At 42.3% G+C, this 22,881-nt stretch overlaps 1 protein-coding gene across 1 annotated transcript in view; it reads left to right on the top strand.

Moving 5' to 3' along the window:
• Positions 1-22,510, top strand: part of KPNB1 (karyopherin subunit beta 1) — a gene marked incomplete at both ends in the record, with an annotated part of 44,093 nt that extends 21,583 nt beyond the window's left edge. The window contains 15 exons of the mRNA XM_080713304.1: positions 1,647-1,736; positions 2,485-2,595; positions 3,478-3,579; positions 4,222-4,446; positions 8,400-8,591; positions 9,312-9,442; positions 11,030-11,177; positions 11,991-12,062; positions 15,471-15,615; positions 17,180-17,262; positions 18,303-18,410; positions 19,194-19,337; positions 19,455-19,560; positions 20,470-20,584; positions 22,345-22,510. Of these exons, the coding sequence (XP_080569430.1) occupies positions 1,647-1,736; positions 2,485-2,595; positions 3,478-3,579; positions 4,222-4,446; positions 8,400-8,591; positions 9,312-9,442; positions 11,030-11,177; positions 11,991-12,062; positions 15,471-15,615; positions 17,180-17,262; positions 18,303-18,410; positions 19,194-19,337; positions 19,455-19,560; positions 20,470-20,584; positions 22,345-22,510 (1,938 nt within the window). The remainder of the gene's footprint in view (positions 1-1,646; positions 1,737-2,484; positions 2,596-3,477; positions 3,580-4,221; positions 4,447-8,399; positions 8,592-9,311; positions 9,443-11,029; positions 11,178-11,990; positions 12,063-15,470; positions 15,616-17,179; positions 17,263-18,302; positions 18,411-19,193; positions 19,338-19,454; positions 19,561-20,469; positions 20,585-22,344) is intronic.
• Between the last annotated feature and the right edge of the window lie 371 nt (positions 22,511-22,881).

The raw sequence follows: 22,881 nt of genomic DNA, 5'->3' as shown, positions 1-22,881 counted from the left end.
TGCATGATCCTCCTGTCTCCGCCTCTCAAGCTTGGGGATTACAAACATGCAGCATTACCATGCCCGGCTGGTTCTTTATTTTGAAACATTTTTGTTTATTTATTTATTTATTTTGGTACTGAGGATTGAACCCAGTGTTCAACCTTTGAGATATACCCCCAGAATTTTATTTTATTTTTTTCGGATCTGGGGATGGACCTCTGAGCTATACTACCTGCACTGGTTTTTTTTTGTTTTGTTTTTTTTTTTTTTTCATTTCATTTATTCGGTTGTTTGTTTGTTTATGGTACTGAGGATGGAACCCTGGAGTATTCTACCTCCAAGCGACACCCCCAGCCCTGTTTTTTTATTCTTTATTTTGAAACAGGGTCTCACTGCGTTGCAAAGGGCCTCACTAAGTAACTGAGGATGGCTTCAAACCTGTGCAATCCTACTGTTTCAGCTTCCCAAATGCTGGGATTACAAGCGTGTGCCACCACGCCTGGCTTATTCTTTATTTTGAAACAGGGTAGTTGTGGAGGACCTCACTAAGTAGCTGAAGCTGTCTGCAGACCACAATCCTCTGGCCTCAGCCTCCTGAATGCTGGGATTACTAAGCATATGCTACCACACCTGGCTTAGACTTTTGTGTGTGTGTGTGTGTGTGTGTGTGTGTGTGTGTGTGTGTGTGTGTGTGTGTGTGTGTGTGTGTGTGTGTGTAATTGGGTTCCTGGAAACTCTTCTACCTCAGGGCTATACCCCCAGACCTATTTTTATATATTTTTTTTATTTGGAAACAGGGTCTCTTAAGCCAGTGAGGCTGGCTTCGAACCTTTGTGATCCTCCTGTCTCTGCCTCCCAAGCGCGGGGATTACAAGTGTACGCCACTATGCCTGGATAATTTTTTTTTTTCATCATTTTTTGCTATACTGGGGATTGAACCTACGAGCAGTGTACCTCTGAGCTGTTTATCTGTCTGCCAGAGCAGAACCCAGGGGCATTCGACCTCTGAGCTTCACCCCTTTGCCTTATTTTTTATTCTTTACTTTGAAACTAGGTCTCACTGAGTCGCAAAGGGCCTCACTAAGTAGCTGAGACTGTCTGCGAACCGCGATCCTCCGGTCTCAGCCTCCCAAGTGCTGGGATTACAAGCGGTGCCCCACCACACCCAGTCCCAGGATTCTTTCAAGTACTGGGAATCCAGGAGTATACCACCCTGCCCAGCATTGTTTTTTGTTTTGTTTTGTGGTACTGGGGATAGAATCCAGGGGCATTCTACATCTGAGCTACCCCCTGCCCTATTTTTATTTTTAATTTTTTTCTGGTCTGGGGATGGAACCCAGGGGCATTCGATTTCAGAGCTACACCCCCTGCCCTGTTTTTTATTCTTTATTTGAAACCAGGTCTCACTAAGTTGCAGAGGGCCTCCCTAAGTAGCTGAGGCTGTCCACGAACCACGATTACAAGCGTATGCCACCACGGCTGGCCTTATTTTTTATTATTTATTTTGAAACAGGGTCTCACTGATTTTCAAAGAGCCTAAGAAGCTGAGGCTGTCCTCGAACCTTGGTCCTCCTGTCTCATCCTCCCGAATGTTTGGATTATTAGTGTGCTAATAATGGCTAGCATGTTGTTATTTTAATAAATCATATAATCTGTTCTTAAAGGTACGAGTGGCTGCTTTACAGAATCTGGTGAAAATAATGTCCTTGTATTATCAATACATGGAGACATACATGGGTCCTGCTCTTTTTGCAGTAAGTATTTATATTTTATATATTTTGAGCTTATAGCTAATTATAAGATAAATCATCCTAACTTGATATTTTATAATTCTGTAGTCTTTATGTGTGTGGCATGGGGGATTGAACCCAGGGGCATTTTTCCTCTGAGCTACACCCCTGTCCCTATACTTTAATTTGAAACAGGCTTGTACTAAGTAGCTGAGACTGACTGTGAACCTGCGATCCTCTCTCAGTCTTCTGAGTACTGGAATTACAAGCATGTGCTACCACGACCTATAATTCTGTAATTGGGGGGGGGGTACTAGAGTTCCTGGAAACCCTTCTACCTCTGGGCTACACTCCCAGACACCTATTTGTTTTATATATTTTTTAATTTAGAAGCAGGGTTTCTTAAGTCAGCGAGCCTGGCTTCAAATCTGCGCAATCCTATCTCCGCCTCCCAAGCGCAGGGATTATAAGTGTGCGCCAGCATGCCTGGCCTAATTCTGTAATTTTTTTAACGTAATATTGTGAAATAAAAATTCTTTGTATCTTATTATTACGTTTAAGCTCATCAGTGGTGTGTCAAGAAAACTTGTACTATTTTTGTTCAGGTAAAAGAATGTATTTTGAAAATCTTGTTTTTTCTGCCTTTCATTTCAGACCTAGCTTTTTATAAATTGTATATTTGCAAGTAGAATGGAATATTGGGTTAAAGAGGAATGTCTAGCTTGAATCAGTACTTACCTGAGGTCTGAGGTGTTGTGTTTTCTCTCTCAAGATCACAATTGAAGCAATGAAAAGTGACATTGATGAAGTAGCCCTACAAGGGATAGAATTCTGGTCCAATGTCTGTGATGAGGAGATGGATCTGGCCATTGAGGCTTCAGAGGTGAGCCTGGGAGAGTTTTTCCATAGGGGAGAGCTATTCTTTTGCCTGTGTTTTGAGTCATAGCTTATTTGTGGGTATTAATTCTTCTAGGAAAGCTCTAATTTTGACTTTGCTTAGAAGAAGTCTCCATTTGTATAGATTTAGATTTTTCTTTTAGCCAAACACCCTCAGGAAGGAAATAGTTCAGTAATGAAGCAGCTCATATTTTAGCAAATTTTGGACTTGATTTATTGTGTGATCTTCGTTCTTTGAACACAAGGGGGCAGCAGGCTGCCAGTTTACCAAGCTGACACCTGATGTTGAATTCTTTCCTTTCTGAAGCCCTAATGCAACCCTTGAATGTATGATTGATAGTTTAGTAACTGGTAAAGGAGTCAGATTATTAGGGAAAGAGTAATTCTGCACTCGGGATCTTTAAATTTAAGCCTTGTTTCTAGGTTTTGTTTGTATGCACTTCACAAACAGCCTTATTTTTAGCATGCTTATATAAGCTATTTTATGGTTCTTGATTCAAAGAATACTGTCTGTTTAATGCAAATTTAGGTTGTAAACAACATAAGCAATTTTTAAAGTTTCCTTGTTACTTTAAGATGCATTTTGTATATGGCCTTTTAAAAGAATCTCATTGTGCCCGCTTTGGTGGCACATACACTAAAATCGGAGTGATACAGAGAAGATTAGCATGGCCCCTGCACATTCCATATTTTTTTTTAAATGAATCTTATTGAAGTGAATCAAGAAGTGAGCACCTCCAAAGGTCACCATGAACAGGACCATTGGCCCTCTACGTTTGTCACAGACCCTGGGGTAGTGGTCAACGGATGCCCTTAGTATTACAGCCTGTTTGTGTGTGTCTAAAATTTGTTCCATGCTTGTCCTCAGGCAGCAGAACAAGGAAGGCCCCCTGAGCACACCAGCAAGTTTTATGCCAAGGGAGCACTGCAGTACTTGGTTCCCATCCTCACACAGACACTAACTAAACAGGTAAGCCTCCTTGCAAACCTCACAAGATAAGCTGTGAGGCCTTATTTGTGTTGGGTTGGTTTGCTGTGGAGCAATTCCATGGAGGGACTCGGTAGCCCAATAACTGTGTGATTTGTTATAGATGAGTCAGAAATAACTAAGTTATATCCATAAGTTCCACTAGGCTCTGAGTTTTTTATTAGGAGAAGGGGGGTGATTAAGAACAGACCACACACTGCTTTGATTTCTTTAGTGTTACCTTGTTCCTGCTAATAGAAGAGATGTGTTTTGTAACATAGGCAGTAAAGGTTGGGGCTGAGAGTGTATCTTGGAGCACTGCATAGCATGTGTGAGGCCTTGAGTTTGATCTTCACAAATTTTGAAAAGGTCAGGAGAGCTGAATATGTGACAAACTTCTAAAGAAATAGACCTAATGGATAAATATGTAAGCAGTGTGCTTTAGACCCTGTTTCAAAATAATAAGAAATAGGGCTGGTGTTATAGCTTAGAGGTGTACAGTGCCTGGTTTTGAACCCCATTACCACAAAAAAATAAAAAAATAGGCCTGGGGTGCAGCCTGTAGGGAGAACCCACTCTAAGTTCCATTTCAAATACCACCCCCAAAACACCAATAACTTATCTACTGCCTGGTTGTTTTGCCAGGATGAAAACGATGACGATGATGACTGGAACCCCTGCAAAGCTGCAGGGGTGTGCCTCATGCTTCTGTCCACCTGCTGTGAAGATGACATTGTGCCACACGTCCTCCCCTTCATTAAAGAACACATCAAGAACCCGGATTGGCGCTATCGGGATGCAGCAGTGATGGCTTTTGGTTGTATCTTGGAAGGACCAGAGCCAAATCAGCTCAAACCACTAGTTATACAGGTAAAGCTGAAGGAATTAGCATGGCAAACGGGATTTTATTTATTTATTTATTTATTTATTTATTTATTTATTTATTTATTTATTTTTGGTGCCAGGAATGGAACCCAGGGGCTTTCTACCTCTGGGCTATACTTCCAGACCTGTTCTTTATACTTTATTTGGAAACAGGGTCTCACTAAGTTGCTGAGGCTGGCTTCGAACCCGTGCGATCCTCCTGTCTCAGCCTCCCAAGCGCGGGGATCACAAACATGTGCCACCACACCTGGCTTATTTATTTTTTGACACTTTTTTCTGTGCATTCATTTTTATAGGTGCAGTCATCCACAAAGGTTGTTTACAAATGGTTATATGTTATAAAAAGTGGAAAGTATATTTCTGATTTTATTTATTTATTTTTTTGTGGTACTTGGGGTGGAACCCAAGGGCTTTTATACCTTTGGGCTATACTCCCAGACCTATTTTATATTTTATTTAGAAACAGGGTCCCCCTAAGTTGCAGAGGGCCTCACTAAGTAGCTGATGCTGGCTTTGAACCTATGTGATCCTCCTGTCTCAGCCTCCCAAGCACTGGGATTACAAGTGTGTGTCACCACTCCTGGCATTTATATTTCTGATTTATATGTTATTTATAAGGATAGTGACAAGAGTAGTGAATTTACACACAGTATTGACAGTGTCAGAAACTACTGTTAGAAGAATACCAATAATCATTCTTTTTTTTTTTTTTTTTGGTGCTGGGGATGGAACCCAAGGGCATTCTACCCCCTACACCCCAAGCCCTATTTTTCTTTTCTTTTTTTTTTTTTTTTTTTTTTTTTTTTTTTGGTACTGGGAGTGGAACCCAGGGGCTTTTCTACCTCCAGGCTATATTCCCAGACTTATTTTATACTTTATTTGGAAACAGGGTCTCACTAAATTGCTGAGAGCCTCACTAAGTAGCTGAGACTATCTTTGAACCTAAGTGATCCTCCTGTCTCAGCCTCCCAAGAACTGGGATTACAAGCGTGTGCCACCATGCCCGGCAAACCCTTTTTTTTTTTTTTTTTTTTTTTTTTTTGTGGTTCTGGCGGTTGAACTTAGGGATGTTCTACCTGTGAGCTACACCCTTATACCTATTTTAATTTTTTAATTTTTTGGTGGTACTGGGGTTCCTGGAAGCCCTTTTACCTCCGGGCTACACTCCCAGACCTATTTTTACATTTTTATTTGGAAACAGGGTTTCCTAAGCCAGCGCACGCGGCAGGCTTCGAACCTGCACGATCCTCCTGTTTCCGCCTGTGCGGGGATTACAAGCGTGCACCGCCACGCCCGGCTTTTATTTTTTATTTTTATTTTTATTTTTTGGTGGTACTGGGGTTCCTGGAAACCCTTCTCTGGGCTACACTCCCAGATCTATTTTATATTTTTTTATTGGAAATGGGGTCTCCTGACTCCTCCCAAGCGCAGGGATTACAAGCGTGCACAACCACACACAGCTTCCTATTTTAATTTTTGAAACAGTCTGCTGAGGCTGGCCTGTGGTCTTTCTGTCTCAGCCTCTCGAGTACTGAAATTACAGGTGTACACCACTACCTCTAGCCAAGGATGGATTGATTATTTCATCCTTTGGGAAAAATTGACATTAATGTAACGATAATCTCTTTTTTAAAATGTCTGGCTGGGCTGGGTGGCGTACCCTTATTATCCCAGCATTTGGAAGGCTGAGACAGGAGGATTGATATTCCTGGACTGCTTTAGTTACTTAGTAAGGCCCTCTGCAAATTAGTGAGATCCTAAATTCAAAATACAGAATAAAAAATAGGGCTGGGGGCGTGTGGCTCAGAGGTAGATGCCCCTGGGTTTTATCCCCAGTACCACACACACACACAAAAAGAGTGGAGATTCTGACCTCAAACCTTCAGTCCTCTTGTCTAACCTGCCCAGGAATTGGTGTGTGCCATCATACCTAGCATTCCCAGTCCTTATATTCACTTTGTGATTTATTTTGATACTGGGAATTGAACCCAGGGCTATTTTCCTCTTTGTGTTTAGGAGGAGGTATATAAAGGGTGGAACCTAGGGGCTTCTGTTTCTGAGCTATACCCCCATCTGTTTTTGTGTGTGTGGGTGTGGTATGGGGGTTGAGCTCAGGGGTACTCTACCTCTGAACTGTACCCCATTTTATTTTATTTTTTTTATTTGGAAACGGTCTTGCTAGTTTGAGAGTCTTACTACTTGTTGAGGCTGTCTTCAAACATGGAATTCTCCTGTTTCAACCTCCCATGTATTGAGATTACCAGCATGTACTACCATGGGCAGAGTATTTTATTTATTATTTTACATATATACATATATATTGCCAGTACTAGGGTTGGAACCCAGGTGCATTCTACCTCTGAGCTACACCCCATCCCTATTTTTTTATTCTTTATTATTTTTTCCTTTTTTTTTTCTTTTTTTTCTTTTTTTGCGGGTCTGGGAATGGAACCCAGAGGCATTTGACCTCAGAGCTATACCCCATTCTTTATTTTGAAACAGGGTCTCATTGAGTTGCAAAGGGCCTCACTAAGTAGCTGAGGGTGTCTGCGAACTGTGATCCTCCTGTCTTAGCCTCCCAAATGCCGGGATTACAGGCATTCGCCACCATGCCCAGCTTTATTCTTTATTCTTAAAGGGTCTCACTGAGTTACATAGGCTTTACTTAAGTAGCTGAGGCTGGCCTCGAACCGTGATCATCCTGCCTTAGCCTCCCGAATGCTGGGATTATAAGTGTGTACCACTACACTCGGCTAATTCTTTATTTTTGAAGCAGGGTCTCACTAAGTTGTAGGAGACCTTATTTTATTTTATTTTATTATTTATTTATTTATTTATTTATTTATTCTTATTTTTTTTTTTTGGTGGTACTGGGGTTCCTGGAAGCCCTTCTACCTCCAGGCTACACTCCCAGACCTATTTTTACATTTTTATTTGGAAACAGGGTCTCCTAAGCCAGCGTGCGCGGCTGGCTTCGAACCTGCGCGATCCTCGTCTCTGCCTTCCAAGCACAGGGATTACAAGCGTGTGCCACTATGCCCGGCGGAGACCTTATTTTAAATAGCTGAGGCTGACTTTGAACCCGCAATCCTCCTGTCTCAGCCTCCCAAGGACTGGAATTACAAGCATGCACTACCACGCTTGGCTCTTTTATTTTTTATCTGTGATCCTCCTATTTAAGCTTCATACTACTGAGATTACAGGTGTGTGCCACCATATCCAGCTGGTGTTTTACCTTTAAGTGAAACCCCCATTCTCCGAGCACTTTTGTTTAATATAATTTTTTGTGGTGCTGAGGAATGATTCCAGGTGGATTCTACCTAATGAGAGTCTACCTGCAACCCTCCTCTCTTTTTTTTTTTTTAATGTTGGTCTGGGGATGGAACCCAGGGGCATTCTACCTCCGAACTATACCCCCTGTCCTATTTTTTATTCTTTATTTTGAAACAGGGTCTCACTAAGTTGCAGAGGGCCTCACTAAGTAGCTGAGGCTGTCCTCGAACCGTGATCCCTCCAGTCTCAGCCTCCTGAATGTTGGGATTACAAGTGTGCGCTACCACATCTGGTTCCAGCCCTATTTTTTATTCTTTATTTTGAAACAGGGTCTCTCTGAGTTGCAGTGGGCCCAGTAGCTGAGGCTGTCTGTGAATCACGTTCCTCCTTTCTTGGCCTCAATCCCAGCATTTTAAACCCAGGCTACACCCCTAGCCCTTTTCTTTTTTTATTTTGAAGCATAGTCTTGGTAAATTGCCGAATCTGTCCTTAAGCATTCAATCCTTGAGTTTCAGTCTCCCCAGGTACTGTGATGATAGGTTTACCTTCCCATTCTATAAAGAGGAATGTCTTTTTGCAAAAGCATATTAGTGATGATTGTCTAGAGGCAAAACCTTTTCTGTTTGTCAGCATGAATTTTAATCTTTCCTTTCTTATATTTTTAGGCCATGCCCACCCTAATAGAATTAATGAAAGACCCCAGTGTAGTTGTTCGAGACACAACTGCGTGGACGGTGGGCAGAATTTGTGAACTGCTTCCTGAAGCTGCCATCAATGATGTGTACTTGGCTCCTCTGCTGCAGTGTCTGATTGAGGGCCTGAGTGCTGAACCCAGAGTAGCTTCAAATGTGTGCTGGGTAAGGGCTTTTCGTCCTGGTGAAAGAAGGAAACTCTCTGAGCCATTGTCAAGAAATTAGTGGGAGGTGTGGGAGGTGTAGGAGAGACGTGGGTTTCTGCCTCACTGAAAGGCTTTTCTGAATACTGTCTCCTTTCTAATTTCTTCATTTAAAACACGGGGGAGGTGCCAGTTTCAGGAGCCAGTGGGAGCTGTTGACTCATAGTGACTAGTTCTCAGAGCACTCAGAGCAGTCATGGTAACCCAGCGGGGAGCTATCTGGATTTCCTTGAGTTTTTTGGGGACAAGAAAGTTGATTAGGGAAGAGTTGTTTGCTATAAGAAGGGGAAAGAGGGAAGGAAGTACTGAGTCAGGATAGGCTGCTTGTGATGTATTAGGGACCTTTGGGACAGCGTGAGGGAGGAGGTTGAAATAAGGAAGAAAAGAGGCTGAAAGACATTTTGAGGATGGGAAGAAGTGAAATTGTAGACATTGGTGATAGGTGAAAGTACTTTCCTGATTAGAGAATTTGGCACATTATGAAATAAGACAAATGGATGATTTAAATAAATACTTATTTTAAAGCTGTTTCTAAATGTCTTATAAGGACTAACAGATAAAGTTTAGAATTTTAAAGCATTGATTTGTTAATAGATCATTGGAGAACACTACTCAAGATAAAAATCAGGTGCTCCTAGAATGGAGTTTCCTCAGGACTAATGTTAATCTCTTCGTATTTCAGGCTTTCTCCAGTCTGGCTGAAGCTGCTTATGAAGCTGCAGATGTAGCTGATGACCAAGAGGAACCAGCCACCTATTGCTTGTCTTCTTCATTTGAACTCATAGTTCAGAAGCTCCTAGAAACCACAGACAGGTAACTGGTGACTCACAGAGGTAGATAATGTTTCAAGTCACGGAGGCATGTGTCTGTGGTTCCATCTAGTCAGGAGGGTGAAGTAGGAGGATCACAGGAGCCCCAGGATCTGGAGACCGGCCTGGGCAAAACAGTGCAAGTTGGGGGGTGATGTTTTTTCACCCAACTCTTGTTGCCTTCTATGTGAAGGTTAGAAATATAGAGGAATGAGCCAGGATTGTTGGCACACACTCCCCAATTTAATGAAACCGTGGTTCAAAAGTAAAAAATATGCCAGGCATGGTGGTACACACTTGTAATCCCAGGTTTGTGGCCAGCCTCAGTTACTTAGTGAGGCCCTCTGCAATTTAGTGAAACCCTGTTTCAAAATAAAGAATAAAAAATAACTGTGGGTGTGGCTTGGAGGTAGAATGCCTCTGGGTTCATTTCCCAGTTCTGCAAAAGTAAAATACGCTTGGGGGTATGACTTAGAGGTAGAATGTCCTGGGTCCAATCCCTTGGACCACACACACAAAAAATGATTCCCATAGTAGACTTGGGTATTTATGTTAAAGAGTGAGTATCCAGGCATAGTGGCGCACACCTATAACCTCAGCAGCTCTTCAGGGTTGAGGTGGGAGGATTGCAAGCTTGAGGCCACTTTGAGTAACTTAGTGGGACCTTGTCTCAGAGTGAAAAATAAGGGCTGGGCATATAACTCACTCCCTAATACCAAAAAATGAATGGAAACTTAAGAGGCCAAGGCAGAGGACCACAAGTTCAGGACTAGCCTGGGCAACTTACTAAGATTCTTTGTTAAAATGTGAGGACTAAGCTGGCATGATGGCACATGCCTGTAATCTCAGTTCTTGAGAGGCTAAAACAGGAGGATTAAAGGATTGAGAGTGCTCTTTGCAACTTAGAGTCCGAGAGTATCTTCGGCAACTTAGACACCCCCCCACCCCCGGTACTGGGGATGGAACCCAGGGGCATTCTAACTCTATGCTATATTCCTAGCCCTGTGTTTTATTCCTGATTTTATTTTATTTTATTTTTTGTGTGGTACTGGGGGTGGAACCCAGGGGCTTTTCTACCTCCAGCCGTATTCCCAGACCTGTTTTATACTTTATTTGGAAACAGGGTCTCACTAAGTTGCTGAGAGCTTCACTAAGTAGCTGAGGCTGGCTTTGAACCTATGCGATCTTCCTGTCTCAGCCTCCCAAGCACTGGGATTACAAGTGTGTGCCACCGCGCCCAGCTCTATTTCTGATTTTTGAAACAGGGTCTCATAGAGTTTCAGAGGGCCTCACTAAGTAGCTGAGGCTGTCCTCAAACCCATGATCCTCTTGTCTCAGCCTACCGAATGCTGGGATTACAAGTGTGTGCTACCACGATCCCTGTTCTACATTTTAACCAAGTCTTTCAATCATAATAAGCATAGCCATCGACAAAAGACTTTTGAAATTTTGGTTCTTAGATACTCTGCCAAACTCAAACCAAGTCCACAATATCAGTTTCTGGTTTCCTGTGTTTAGATATCTACATTACAACAACCTGTCGTTCTTCTCAGTTATGACTTTTAAGATTTTTGCTATATATTTTTTATAGACCTGATGGACACCAGAACAACCTGAGGAGTTCTGCATATGAATCTCTAATGGAAATTGTGAAAAACAGTGCCAAGGATTGTTACCCTGCTGTTCAAAAAACTACTTTGGTCATAATGGAACGGTTGCAGCAAGTGCTTCAGATGGAGGTAAAACTTGGGAGCCCCTCTGGATATAGGGGGAGGGCCAGTACTTGCCAGTATTTGTGACATAGGATCTACTCTTATTTCATTTTCATGTTTGTATTTTTGTTGTTGTTGTTGTTGTTATTTATTTATTTTGGTGGTACTGGGGTTCCTGGAAACCCTTCTACCTCTGGGCTACACTTCCAGACCTATTTTTATACTTTTTTATTTGGACACAGGGTCTCTTAAGCCAGCACGGCTGGCTTCGAACCTGTGCGATACTTCGAGCCTGTGCAATACTCTTGTCTCCACCTCCCAAGCGCAGAGATTACAAGCGTGCGCTACCACGCCTGGCTATTCTTTATTTTTTTTTGAAATAGCGTCTCACTAAGTTGCGAGGGCCTCACTAGGTAACTGAGGCTGCCCGCGAACTGTGATCCTCCAGTCTTAGCCTCCCAAATGCTGGGATTACAAGAGTGCGCCACCATGCCAGACATTTCTTGTGGGTTTTTTTGCGGGTCTGGGGATGGAACCCAGGAGGCACTCAACATTCAAGCTACACCCCCTGTCCTATTTTTTATTCTTTATTTTGAAACCAGGTCTCACTGAGTTGCAGGGGGCCTCACTAGGTAGCTGAGGCTGTCCACAAACTGCGATTCTCCAGTCTCAGCCTCCCAAGTGTGTTGGGATTACATGTGTGCGCCACCACGCCTGGCTCATTCCTTGTGTTTTAAATTCTCTTTTGTAGTTAGCACTTGTAAAGATCATTTAATGGTCCTGACATCCCCCAAAAGTAGGTTTTCATTTAGAACATAATGATTTCTTTTTTTCTTGCAGTCTCATATCCAAAGCACATCTGATAGGATCCAATTCAATGACCTTCAGTCTTTACTCTGCGCAACTCTACAGGTATGATGGTGCCCTTACACTTTAGTTTACTTATGCGGTATTGGGTGTGAATCATACCCAGGGCTGTTCCACTGCTGAAATAGTTCTCTGATCCGATTGATTGATTGATTGATTGATTGTATTGATTGTACTAGGGTTCCTGGAAACCCTTCTACCTACAGGCTACACTCCCAGACACCTATTTTTTATATTCTTATTTGGAAACAGGGTCTCTTAAGCCAGAGAGACTGGCTTCAAACCTGCCCGGTCCTCCTGTATCCGCCTCCCAAGCGCAGGGATTACAAGCATGCACCACCATGCTTGGCCTTTTTATTTATTTTTAAGCAAGGTCTCACTTTTTTGCCAAGTCTAGCTTCCATCTTGCAATCCTTCTACTTCTTCTGTGCTTACCCCCACCCCTGTTCTGTTTATTTGAAAAAGGGTCTTGATAAGTTACTGTCTCTTCTCTAAAGTACTGGGGTAATAGGCATGTACCACAGCGTCTGGCCTTAACTTTTTTGAGGTACTGGGGCTGAAACCCAAGGGCATTTTACCTCCAAGCTGTATCCCCAGCCTCTTTTTATTTTGTATTTTGAAACAGGGTGTCATTGAGTTGTAGAACGACCCATGATCATTCTTTCTCAGCCTGGCAAATGCTGAGATTGCAAACGTGTTACCACGCCCTGCTGCCTTATCACTTTTATTTATTTATTTATTTTTTTTTTGGTAGGTCTGGGGGTGGAACCCAGAGGCATTTAACCCCCAAGCTACATCCCCTGCCCTATTTTTTATTCTTTATTTTGAAACAGGGGCTCACTAAGTAGCTGAGGCTGTCTGCGAATCCTCCAGTCTCAGCCTCCTGAATGCTGGAATTACAAGCGTGTGCCACCACGCCCGGCTAGCACGTCTTAATAGCTTTAGGGAAGAGTTATTAGTATGACAAGTTTTCTTTTTTTTTTTTTTTTCCTTCAGGTCTGGGGATAGAATCCAAGGGCATTCAACAACAAGCTACATCCCCTACCCTATTTTTTTCTTTATTTTGAAACAGGGTCTCACTAAGTTGTAGAGGGCCTCACTAAGTAGCTGAGGCTGTCCGCAAACCGCATTCCTCCGGTCTCAGCTTCCCAAATGCTGGGATTACAAGCGTGCACCACCACGCCTGGCTCAGTATGGCAAGCTCTTTATACATTAGAGTTCTAAATTGTTATAGACAGTATTGATCAGGAGATTTTCTTAGAAAACTTTGGTCTGTGGTTGATCGGAAGAATTTCCTGCCTTCCTTACCTATTTGTCCAGAAAGTGCCAGTTTGTCTTTTGTACATGGTGGGGAGGAGGAAATACCTCAGTGTGTGATGGTCCCTCAGCTATACAGCTTGTTAGTGTTTGCAGCTTTTAGTTTTGATTTCCATGAGTTTGTCCAAGCATAGGTTCGCCAGATTCAGTCCAGCTGTGGTTTACTTAGTTAAAAATACAGCCTTGAGTTTCTGCAATCATCTTTTGAAACACTTGCTCTTAAAACTTTAATTTTTGTGACATCGTTTCTAGGGCCTTATGTTCACAGTAGTCTTTTTCAAGGAGAGACTGGAGAAACCACAATGTCTCTCTTGCCTTTTTCCCAGATACAGAAGGATACCCAGGGACTTGATGTCTGAAGTTTGAGTAGTATTTTGGATTTTAGTGTTAAGTGATACTGATTGATTCATCTTAACTGTGAACTCCCCTGTTTACCCAGACTTCATCATTTTTAAGCATGACTATTGGGAGGTCTTTCATTTCTCATCAGACATGATACAGGAATGATTCAGTTACATAAATTGAAGCAAACAAAAGAGGAAGGAGGAAGATGTGATGAGTGTGTATTGTATGGAGAAGTAAAGTTGGCCTCGTTTCAGGACTGGGGATTTAGCACAGGGAAATTCTACCTCCAACCTACACCCCCAGCCCCAATTTATTATTATTTTTATTTATTTTATTTTATTTTTTGCGGTGCTGGAGATTGAACCCAGGGGCATTCTACCTCTAACCTCCAACCCCAGCTCCCCTTCTTTTCTTTCAGAACTGGGGATGGAACCTAGAGGCATTCTACCTCTGAGCTATACCCCCAGCCCTATTTTTAATTCTTTATTTTTTGAAACAGCATCTCACTGAGTTGCAAAGGGCCTCACAAAGTAGGCTGACCGTGAATGATGATCCTCCTGTCTCAGCCTCCTGAATGCTGGGATTACAAGAATGTACCGCCACGCCCGGCTCCCCAGCCTATTTTTTATTTTGAGACAGGGTCTTAATAAGTTTTCAAAAGGACTCACTAAGTAGCTGAAGCTAACTGCAAACCTGTGATCCTCCTGTCTCGGCCCCCTAAGTATACCACACACCCAACCAAATTCTTTTTTTGTAACAAGGTCTCACTTAAGTTGTGGAGGACCTCACTAAGTAGCTGAGACTGGCTGCAAACCTGCTGTCTTCCTATCCCAGCTTCCCAAGTACTAAAAGTGTTTACCACCATGCTCAGCTCAGGACTATTTTTTTACCATCATCTTTAAATGGGTTAGAATATTGAAAGGATTGCTTTCTGTTTAATGAGTAGGAACTCCTAAAATGACATGACCTTCTATAAATGGAAATAATTTAAATGTCATCCCAGTAAGGCTGGAATATGGAGGCTACTAGTAGGGATTTGTCAAATAGACCAATGAAACTGGGATTACTTTTCACACCATAGAGAATCATCTTGCATACAAATGCAAGATGATCAATGGACAATGTGGCACATGCCTGAAACCCTAGTACTTGAGAGGCTGAGTAGGGCTATAGGTGTAGCTTAGAGGTAGAATGCCCTTGCGTTCAATTCCCATTACCCGAAAAAAAAAAAATAAGGTTGGGGATGGCATGTGGCTTAGAGGTAGACTGCCTCTGGGTTCAATCCCTAATACAATAAATAAATATTAGTAAAATTAAGGATAGGGGGTTTAGCTTGGAGGTAGAATGCCCCAGTACCAAAAAAAAAAAAAAAAAAACTTTAGAAGAGTTATTCAAATAAATGTGTTACTGTATTTGCATTGTCAGAGTCTTTGAGCAAAAATGTATTTGACCTTTCTAAAAAAAGAAAAAATCAAGGGACTTAATTTATTTTACAAAGAAAAGGTGTAGCCAGGCGTGGTGGTGCACACTTGGATTCCCAACGCTTGTGAGGCTGAGACAGGAGAATCGCACAGGTTCAAAGCCAGCCTCGACTACTTAGTGAGGCTCTCAGCAACTTAGTGAGACCCTGTTTCCAAATAAAGTATAAAATAGTTCTGGGAGTATAGTCTGAAGGTAGAAAGAGTCCCTGGGTTTCACCCCCAGTATAACCAAAAGAAAAAGAAAAGGTGTGTGGTGTGTTCATTGGAAGGTTTTTAATTAATCAATCCTGAATTCTTGTTCATTTATCAGAATGTTCTCCGGAAAGTGCAACATCAAGATGCTTTGCAGATTTCTGATGTGGTCATGGCCTCCCTGTTGAGGATGTTCCAGAGCACAGCTGGGTCTGGGGGAGTACAAGAGGATGCCCTGATGGCCGTTAGTACACTGGTAGAAGGTCAGTAAATTGTAATCAGGCAGCAAGTATCTTTTTTTTTTTTTTTTTCTCGAGTCTGGGGGTGGAACCCAGAGACATTCGACCTCCAAACTACACCCCCTGCCCTATTTTTTTATTCATTATTTTGAAACAGGGTCTCACTAAGTTGTGGAGGGCCTATCTAAATAGCTGAGACTGTCAGCGAACCACAATCCTCCTGTCTCAGCCTCCCAAATGCTAGGATTACAAGTGTTCGCCACCACGCCTGGCTCAGGCAGCAAGTATCTTAAGAATGCAAAAGTTTTAATGGCCTTGAAATTTTACTGTAGAAGACAGTTACTGACTGGGACTGGAGCTCAAAGTTGGATCAAACTTAAATGTAAATTTCATAACTGCCCTGGCACTCTCCTTCAAGTCAGTGGGTAGTCCATTTGCAACTAAGTCAGATTGGGGGAAACTCATGTTCATCAGCTTTCTTCTCTTAAAAGTCAACTTGAGCTTGGCATGATGCCGTACACTTGTAATCCCAGTATTTGGGGGGCTGCTACAGGAGGATCACAGGTTTGAAGCCAGCCTCAGCAGCTTAGTGAGGCTCTCAGCAACTTAGTAAGACCCCGTTTCTAAATAAAATATAAAAAATAGGTCTGGAGATACAGCCTGGAGGTACAAGGCCCCATCCTCAGTACCACCAAAAAAACAAAAAGTCTACTTACTTTATCCTATCAAGGATAGAAGCATCAAATGTTCCTAGTTGGCTTCTTGTTACTTGGTATCTTCCTAGTTCAGGTTGTCATATGTTGGACTTCAGTTTACCTATTATGTGCTTGGTGTGGAATGGAGTGAAACATTGAAAGAGTTCTAGAAATTTGTTGATTTTCTGATCATTAAATGTCTAACTGCATAATGGCTTTGGGGAAGCCATATCTGATTTAAAATTCTTTGAAGCGCCATTAAAAGCACATTAAGGAGCAGTTCAGAAATCTGGAATGCTCTTTAGGTGTGAGATATGTGTTCCACCTGGTAATCACCTGGTAACCACTCTTGTGAAGACCGGACCCATTTCTGATGAAAAGTCCCTATGTCCAACTGGCCTCGCAACATGTGACCACCACAAAAAGCCATGGAAGTCAATTTTGGCTCCTGGAGTGGCTGCTTTGGACCTGGGGCTCTGTGTTGCTTGTTTTGGCTGTGGCTTGGTGTACCTCCATGGGTTGCCTGGGGACCCTGTTTTGAAGCAGGCCTCTAGAGAGGACAGGTAATCAGATGGGGGTGAGGTCAAGACACCTGATTGCTGGCTTGGCCAGTTCAGAATTAACCTTAACTTTTCTGTGGGCATACTACTTTGTGTATTTACCCAGAGTGAATTTCAATTCTGTAGAGTGTGGTTATTGTCTCTGAAACATAAGAATTAGGCCTTTCCAGCAGTTATGAAGTTGAGTGATAGCCTTACTGTCTATATAATGCAAACATTATATAGACCCAGTCCTGTTGAGCATTCAGTACATTTGGGATTGCTAGGAGGTTATCTTGCTCACTTCTGGTACCTTCTGTTGCTATCATTAGCTAATATTTTCTTTCATTTCAGTGTTGGGTGGTGAATTCCTTAAGTACATGGAGGCCTTTAAACCTTTTCTGGGCATTGGATTGAAAAATTATGCTGAGTACCAGGTAGGCTCTGCTTTTCAAATAATTTGTTTTTGTGTTCTTTGCAGTGCTAGATTGAACTCAGGCTCACACGTGTGAGGCAAGCACTGTACCGTGGCTTCAAAAGAGTACATTTTCATTCATACCTGACAGTCACAAAAAATCAGTACAGACAAAATCAGGTTTCTGTAGCCTGTCTCAGCCTCCCTAAGTAGTGGGATTGTGGTACTTTTTCCTTTGTAATTGATGCCTCTGCTAATCCTAGTTCCCTTCCTGCCATATTGATTATTAAAATTAACTAATCTCTTGCCAGGCACATACTTGTAATCCCAGAATTTGGAAGATTAGAGACAGGAAGATTGCAGGTTTAAGGCCAGCTTCAGTTTTAACAGGAGGATAGCAAGTTCAAAGCCAGCCTTGGCAACATAGCAAGGCTTTCAGAAACCTAATTAGACTGTTTCCAAATACATTTAAAAAATCGGGCTGAGGTATAGCTTGAGGTAGAATGCCTCTAGGTTCAATCTGTAGTGCAAAAAAGAAAAATACTAGCCAGGAGTGCTGGAGCTTGTGTGTATTTGTGATCACAGTGCTTAGGACACTGAGACAGGTAGGTGGATCACAGTTTTGAGGTCAGCTTCAGCTACTTAATGTGGCCCTCTTCAACTTAGTGTGACTTTGTTTCAAAATAAACAATAAAAATAGGGCTAAGGGTGTAGCTTGGAGATAGAATGCCCCTGGTTTCAATTCTTAGTACCACATATGTACATACACACAAACAAACAAAAACTATAAAAGGGCAGGGAGTATGGCCCAAAGGTAGAATGCCTCTGGGTTCAATCCCTAGTAGTACCACTAGAAAACATTTAATCTCAAACTAACTGTGGTGGTATATCCCTGCAATCCTCATACTTTGGAGGCTGAGGCAGAGGATTGCAGGTTCAAGACCAGCTTCAGCAACTTTGTGAAACATGCTTTCAAATTTTAAGATATAATAGGGTTTGGGGTGTAGCAGGGAAGTTGAATGCCCCTTGGTTTAAGGAGGTTATTTTCTTTATTCTTTGCAGGTTTGTTTGGCAGCTGTGGGCTTAGTGGGAGACTTATGCCGGGCCCTACAATCCAACATTTTACCTTTTTGTGATGAGGTGATGCAGCTCTTGCTGGAGAACTTGGGGGTGAGTGTGTGTACACAACCCAGTTAGTCTTTGAAGAGCCAGGCATGGTGGCGCACGCTTGTAATCTCAGTATTTGGGAGGCTGAGACAGGAGGACTGCGGGTTTGCAGCCAGCCTCAGCTACTTAGCCCCTCTGCAACTTTGTGAGACAAGGTTAGTAAGACTTCGTTTCAAAATAAAGAATAGCCAGGCATGGTGGTGCACACTTGTAATCCCAGCATTCGGGAGGCGGAGACTGGAGGATCGTGGTTTGTGGATAGCTTCAGCTACTTAGCGGTTCACAGGCAGCCTCAGCTACTAGCAAGGTCTTTTGCAACTCAGTTAGACCCTGTTTCAAAAAAGAAAAAGAAATAGGAGCGGAGTGTAGCTTGGAGGTAGAATGGCCCTGAGTCCTATCCCCAGTACCACAATAAGTGAGTGAATGAATGAATGAATGAATGATTAAAAAATAGGGCTGGGGTATAGCTTGGAGGTAGAAATGCCCCTGGGTTCAACCCCAGTACTGCAAAAAAAAAAAAAAAAAAGGAAGGAAGGAATAAATAGTTAGTTTACAACGTTGGCTTGAGCTTTATGAAGGGATTGTTTATTTTTAAAAATGACTTAAAGATTGCAGAGGTAATTAAAGGAATGCATTCTCTACTTGAAGGGGAAAGGTAAAGTAAAAAGGAAATGTCAATACATAATACTGTATTGTGGATGCCCAACAAAAGATTTTTGAGTCTTTCTACCAAATTTGGACTTTTAGTAATTTACTTTCTTTTGTTTTTTTTTTTTTTCTTGTCAGAATGAGAATGTCCACAGGTCTGTGAAACCACAGATTCTGTCAGTGTTTGGTGATATTGCCCTTGCTATTGGTGGAGAGTTTAAAAAATACCTAGAAGTTGTATTGAATACTCTTCAGCAGGCTTCCCAAGCCCAGGTGGACAAGGTAAGCTTAAAGGAGCCCTGCTAATCTTTTAAGTTCAGCTCTAATTGGAGGACTATTCACAATCAGGACATTAAAGGTGATCGGTATGGTGAAGGTTCTGTTCTTTGTCTCTTACAGTCAGACTATGACATGGTGGATTATCTGAATGAGCTAAGAGAAGGCTGCTTGGAAGCCTATACTGGAATCGTCCAGGGATTAAAGGGAGATCAGGAGAACGTACACCGTTGAGTATACAACCCAGCTCCTTCAGTTCACTGGCCAGGGTGCACAGCCACATGGGCTGGGTTTTTGCTGGTTGCTTTTTGTAGCATGGGTAACATTTGTTGGGTACCCAGTTCCACAGTGTTTCTGATTCTGATGGGAATTCTTGGAAAAATATTTGGTCCGGAGTATGTGTGTGTTTTGTGCTGGTAATTGAACCCAGGTGCATTCTACTTCTGAGCTATACCCCTAACCCTATTGCTTTTTTTTTTTTTTTTTTTTTCCTCGAAACAGTCTGGCCAAGTTGCTGAGACTGGCCTCAAACCTTCAGTCCTCCTCTCTTAGCCTCCCAAGTTCTTACAGGCATGCACCATTGCACCTAGCTTGTACTTTACTTTTTGACATGGAGGACTCAAGAGAAAGTTCCATTTATTTCTCATATATTCTGTCTGCTTTTTATTGAACAATTAACATCCTGAGCTGAGGAAGAGTGATCTTAGGGTTTCACTCTATGTGGCCAGTTATTCACCTTGAACATCGTGATTTTTGTTGTTGTTGTTGTTGTTTTGGGGATTGGGGATTGGACCCAGGGGCATTTTACCACTGGGCTACCCCAGCTCTTATTTTACTTTTATTTAGAAACAGGGTCACAGAAACTGGGTTGATGAGGCACTAGGTTGATAATTCTCACTTCTTGCTGAGGCTGTCCTTAAACCTGTGATTCTCCTCTCTCAGTCTCCTAAGTACTGGGATTAGAAGCATGTATCACCACACCCTCAGCAACTTAGAGGGACCCTGTTTCAAAATAAAAATAAAATAGGACTAGGAGTGTAGCTCAGAAGCAAAGTTTTCTCGGTTTAATTCCTAGTACCACCAAAAAAAAAAGTGATCATGCCAAATAAGAGGTCATTAGACCTTCTCTCTTTTACAGCGGATGTGATGCTGGTACAACCCAGAGTAGAATTTATTCTGTCTTTCATTGACCACATTGCTGGAGATGAGGATCATACAGATGGAGTAGTAGCCTGTGCTGCTGGACTGATAGGGTAAGTTATACCTGCTCTCCATAGCTGAACATGAGGATGTGTAGGAAAGAACCTTGAAAATAGCACAGATGGCAAATAACCCACTTCTTTGGCACAGAGATTTCTAGTGGGTTGCTGCTTTTGCTTTTCTTTTTTCTTTTTTTTTTTTTTTTTTCTTTTCTCTTTCTCTCTCTTTTTTGTTGGTTTAGTTTTGCAGTGCTGGGGATCAAATCCAGATCCTCACTCAGGCAAGGTAGGCGCTCTACCATTGAGTCATATTCTTTGCCACAGAAGAGGTTTTGTTGTTATTATTGCTTTTATTATTATTATTATTATTATTATTATTTTATTATTATTATTATTATTATTGCTTTTATTATTATTGCTGAACTCAGAGGCATTACTCTGAACTACAGGTTTACCCCAACATAATTAATTTTTTATTTGGAAACAGAGTCTTACTAAGTTGCTTAAGAGCCTTGTTAAATTGCTTTGACTGAGCTGGGCATGGTGGCACATGCTTGTAATCCCAGTACTTGGGAGACTGAAACAGGAGGCTCACAGGTTCTCTGCGAGCATCAGCTACTTACTTAGGTTCTCAGCACTTAGTGAGACCCTGTTTCAAAATAAAACACCCAGGTGTGGTGGCACACACTTGTAATCCCAGTATTTGGGAGGCTACCAGGAGGATTGCAGGTTCGAGGCCAGCCTCAGCTACTTGGACCCTTTACAACTCAGTAAGACCCTATTTCAAGATAAAGAATAAAAAATAAGGCTGGGGTGTGGCTTTGAAGTAAAATGCCTGTGGTTTCCATCGCCAGTTCATAAATTTTTTTGACTGTCTCTGAACCTATGATCCTTTTGCCTTAGCCTCCCAAGTACTAGTATGTGCCATCACACCTGGCCTGGGAGATAGCTTCATAGTGCCCATAGTATACTATTTTGGGTGCTCACAAATTAAAATTCATTCCAGATCCTCCAGAGCTTTGTAATTTCTCCCCTTTGAACTCTGGTATTGGTTAACAGGTTTTTTCTGTTGGTTTGAATCTGTTGGTTTGAAAACTCCGCCAGCCCTCTCTTGACCACCCCCCTCCCCCCCCCTTTTTTTTTTTTGTGGTACAGGGGTGGAACCAGGGGCTTTTCTATCTCCAGACTATACTTTATTTGGAAACAGGGTCTCACTAAGTGGCTGAGAGCCTCACTCAGTAGCTGAGACTGCCTTCGAACCTCCCAAGCGCTGGGATTACAAGCGTGCGCCACCATGCCTGGCTTTTTTTTTTTTTTTTTTTTTTTTTTTTTTTTTTTTAACCGGGTCCTGCTGAGTTATCGCATGCTGGCCTTGAAACTGATCCTCCTGTCTCAGCCTCCCAAACACTGGGATTACATGTGTGTGCCACCACACCCTGTTTCTGTTTCTGAGGCATAGAAAAACTTTGACTTTGCCAAGAGACCCTGTTTTCAAAATAAAAAGGTCTGGGGTTATAACTTAGAGGCCAAACACCCCTGGTTTCAGCCCCAGCAAAAGAAGAACAATGGCTTTGAGCCCAAAGACCTGGATTTCAGTTATCATTTTTACAGTGAGAGTTAGCTGTTTAACCTTGGGCAAGTTCTCCAAAGTGGTAGACTTTGGACCTAATTTATCTCTAACATCTCATACAGCTTCTAAAAAGTAGGTGAATGCTAAGAAACCTGTAATTTACTCAGCACTGGTTTGGCAGGCTCAAAACATAGTACTGGTAGGGGTCCAGGAGCTCATTCTCTGGCGTGTTTATTTTACACAGGGACTTATGTACAGCATTTGGGAAGGATGTACTGAAATTAGTAGAAGCTAGACCAATGATCCATGAACTGTTAACTGAAGGACGGAGATCGAAGACTAACAAAGCAAAAACCCTTGCTACATGGGCAACAAAAGAGCTGAGGAAACTGAAGAACCAAGCTTGGTAAGATCTGTCCCCACAGCACTTTGTGCAGCCTTTTGGGAGGCATCTTCTCTAGGCCCATCTGGTGAGGGCCGCCTTTGGTGTCTTTTGTGCTCTTTCCCATAGAGATGCTTCTGAGGCAAGGGCAGGTCTTTGTTCCTTAGCCTGATACTAGAGGAAGAGTTAGGCTCTTGCCTTGAACCAAGTATTTGATTCCTCGTGGTAATGGAGAAGAGGTTTTTTTTGTTTTGTTTTGTTTTTATTTTTGTTTTGTGCTGGGGATTGAGTCCAGGGGCATTCTACCTTTGAGCTATCCCCCTGCCCCATGCCCTATTTTATTTTGAAACAGTCTCACTAGGTTGATGAGAGTCTCACTACTTGCTGTTATCTTCAAGC

Source organism: Muscardinus avellanarius (assembly GCF_963383645.1).
Source record: "Muscardinus avellanarius genome assembly, chromosome: 16".
NCBI classification, from domain to species: domain Eukaryota; kingdom Metazoa; phylum Chordata; class Mammalia; order Rodentia; family Gliridae; genus Muscardinus; species Muscardinus avellanarius.
This window is presented reverse-complemented; position numbering and strand designations above follow the sequence as displayed.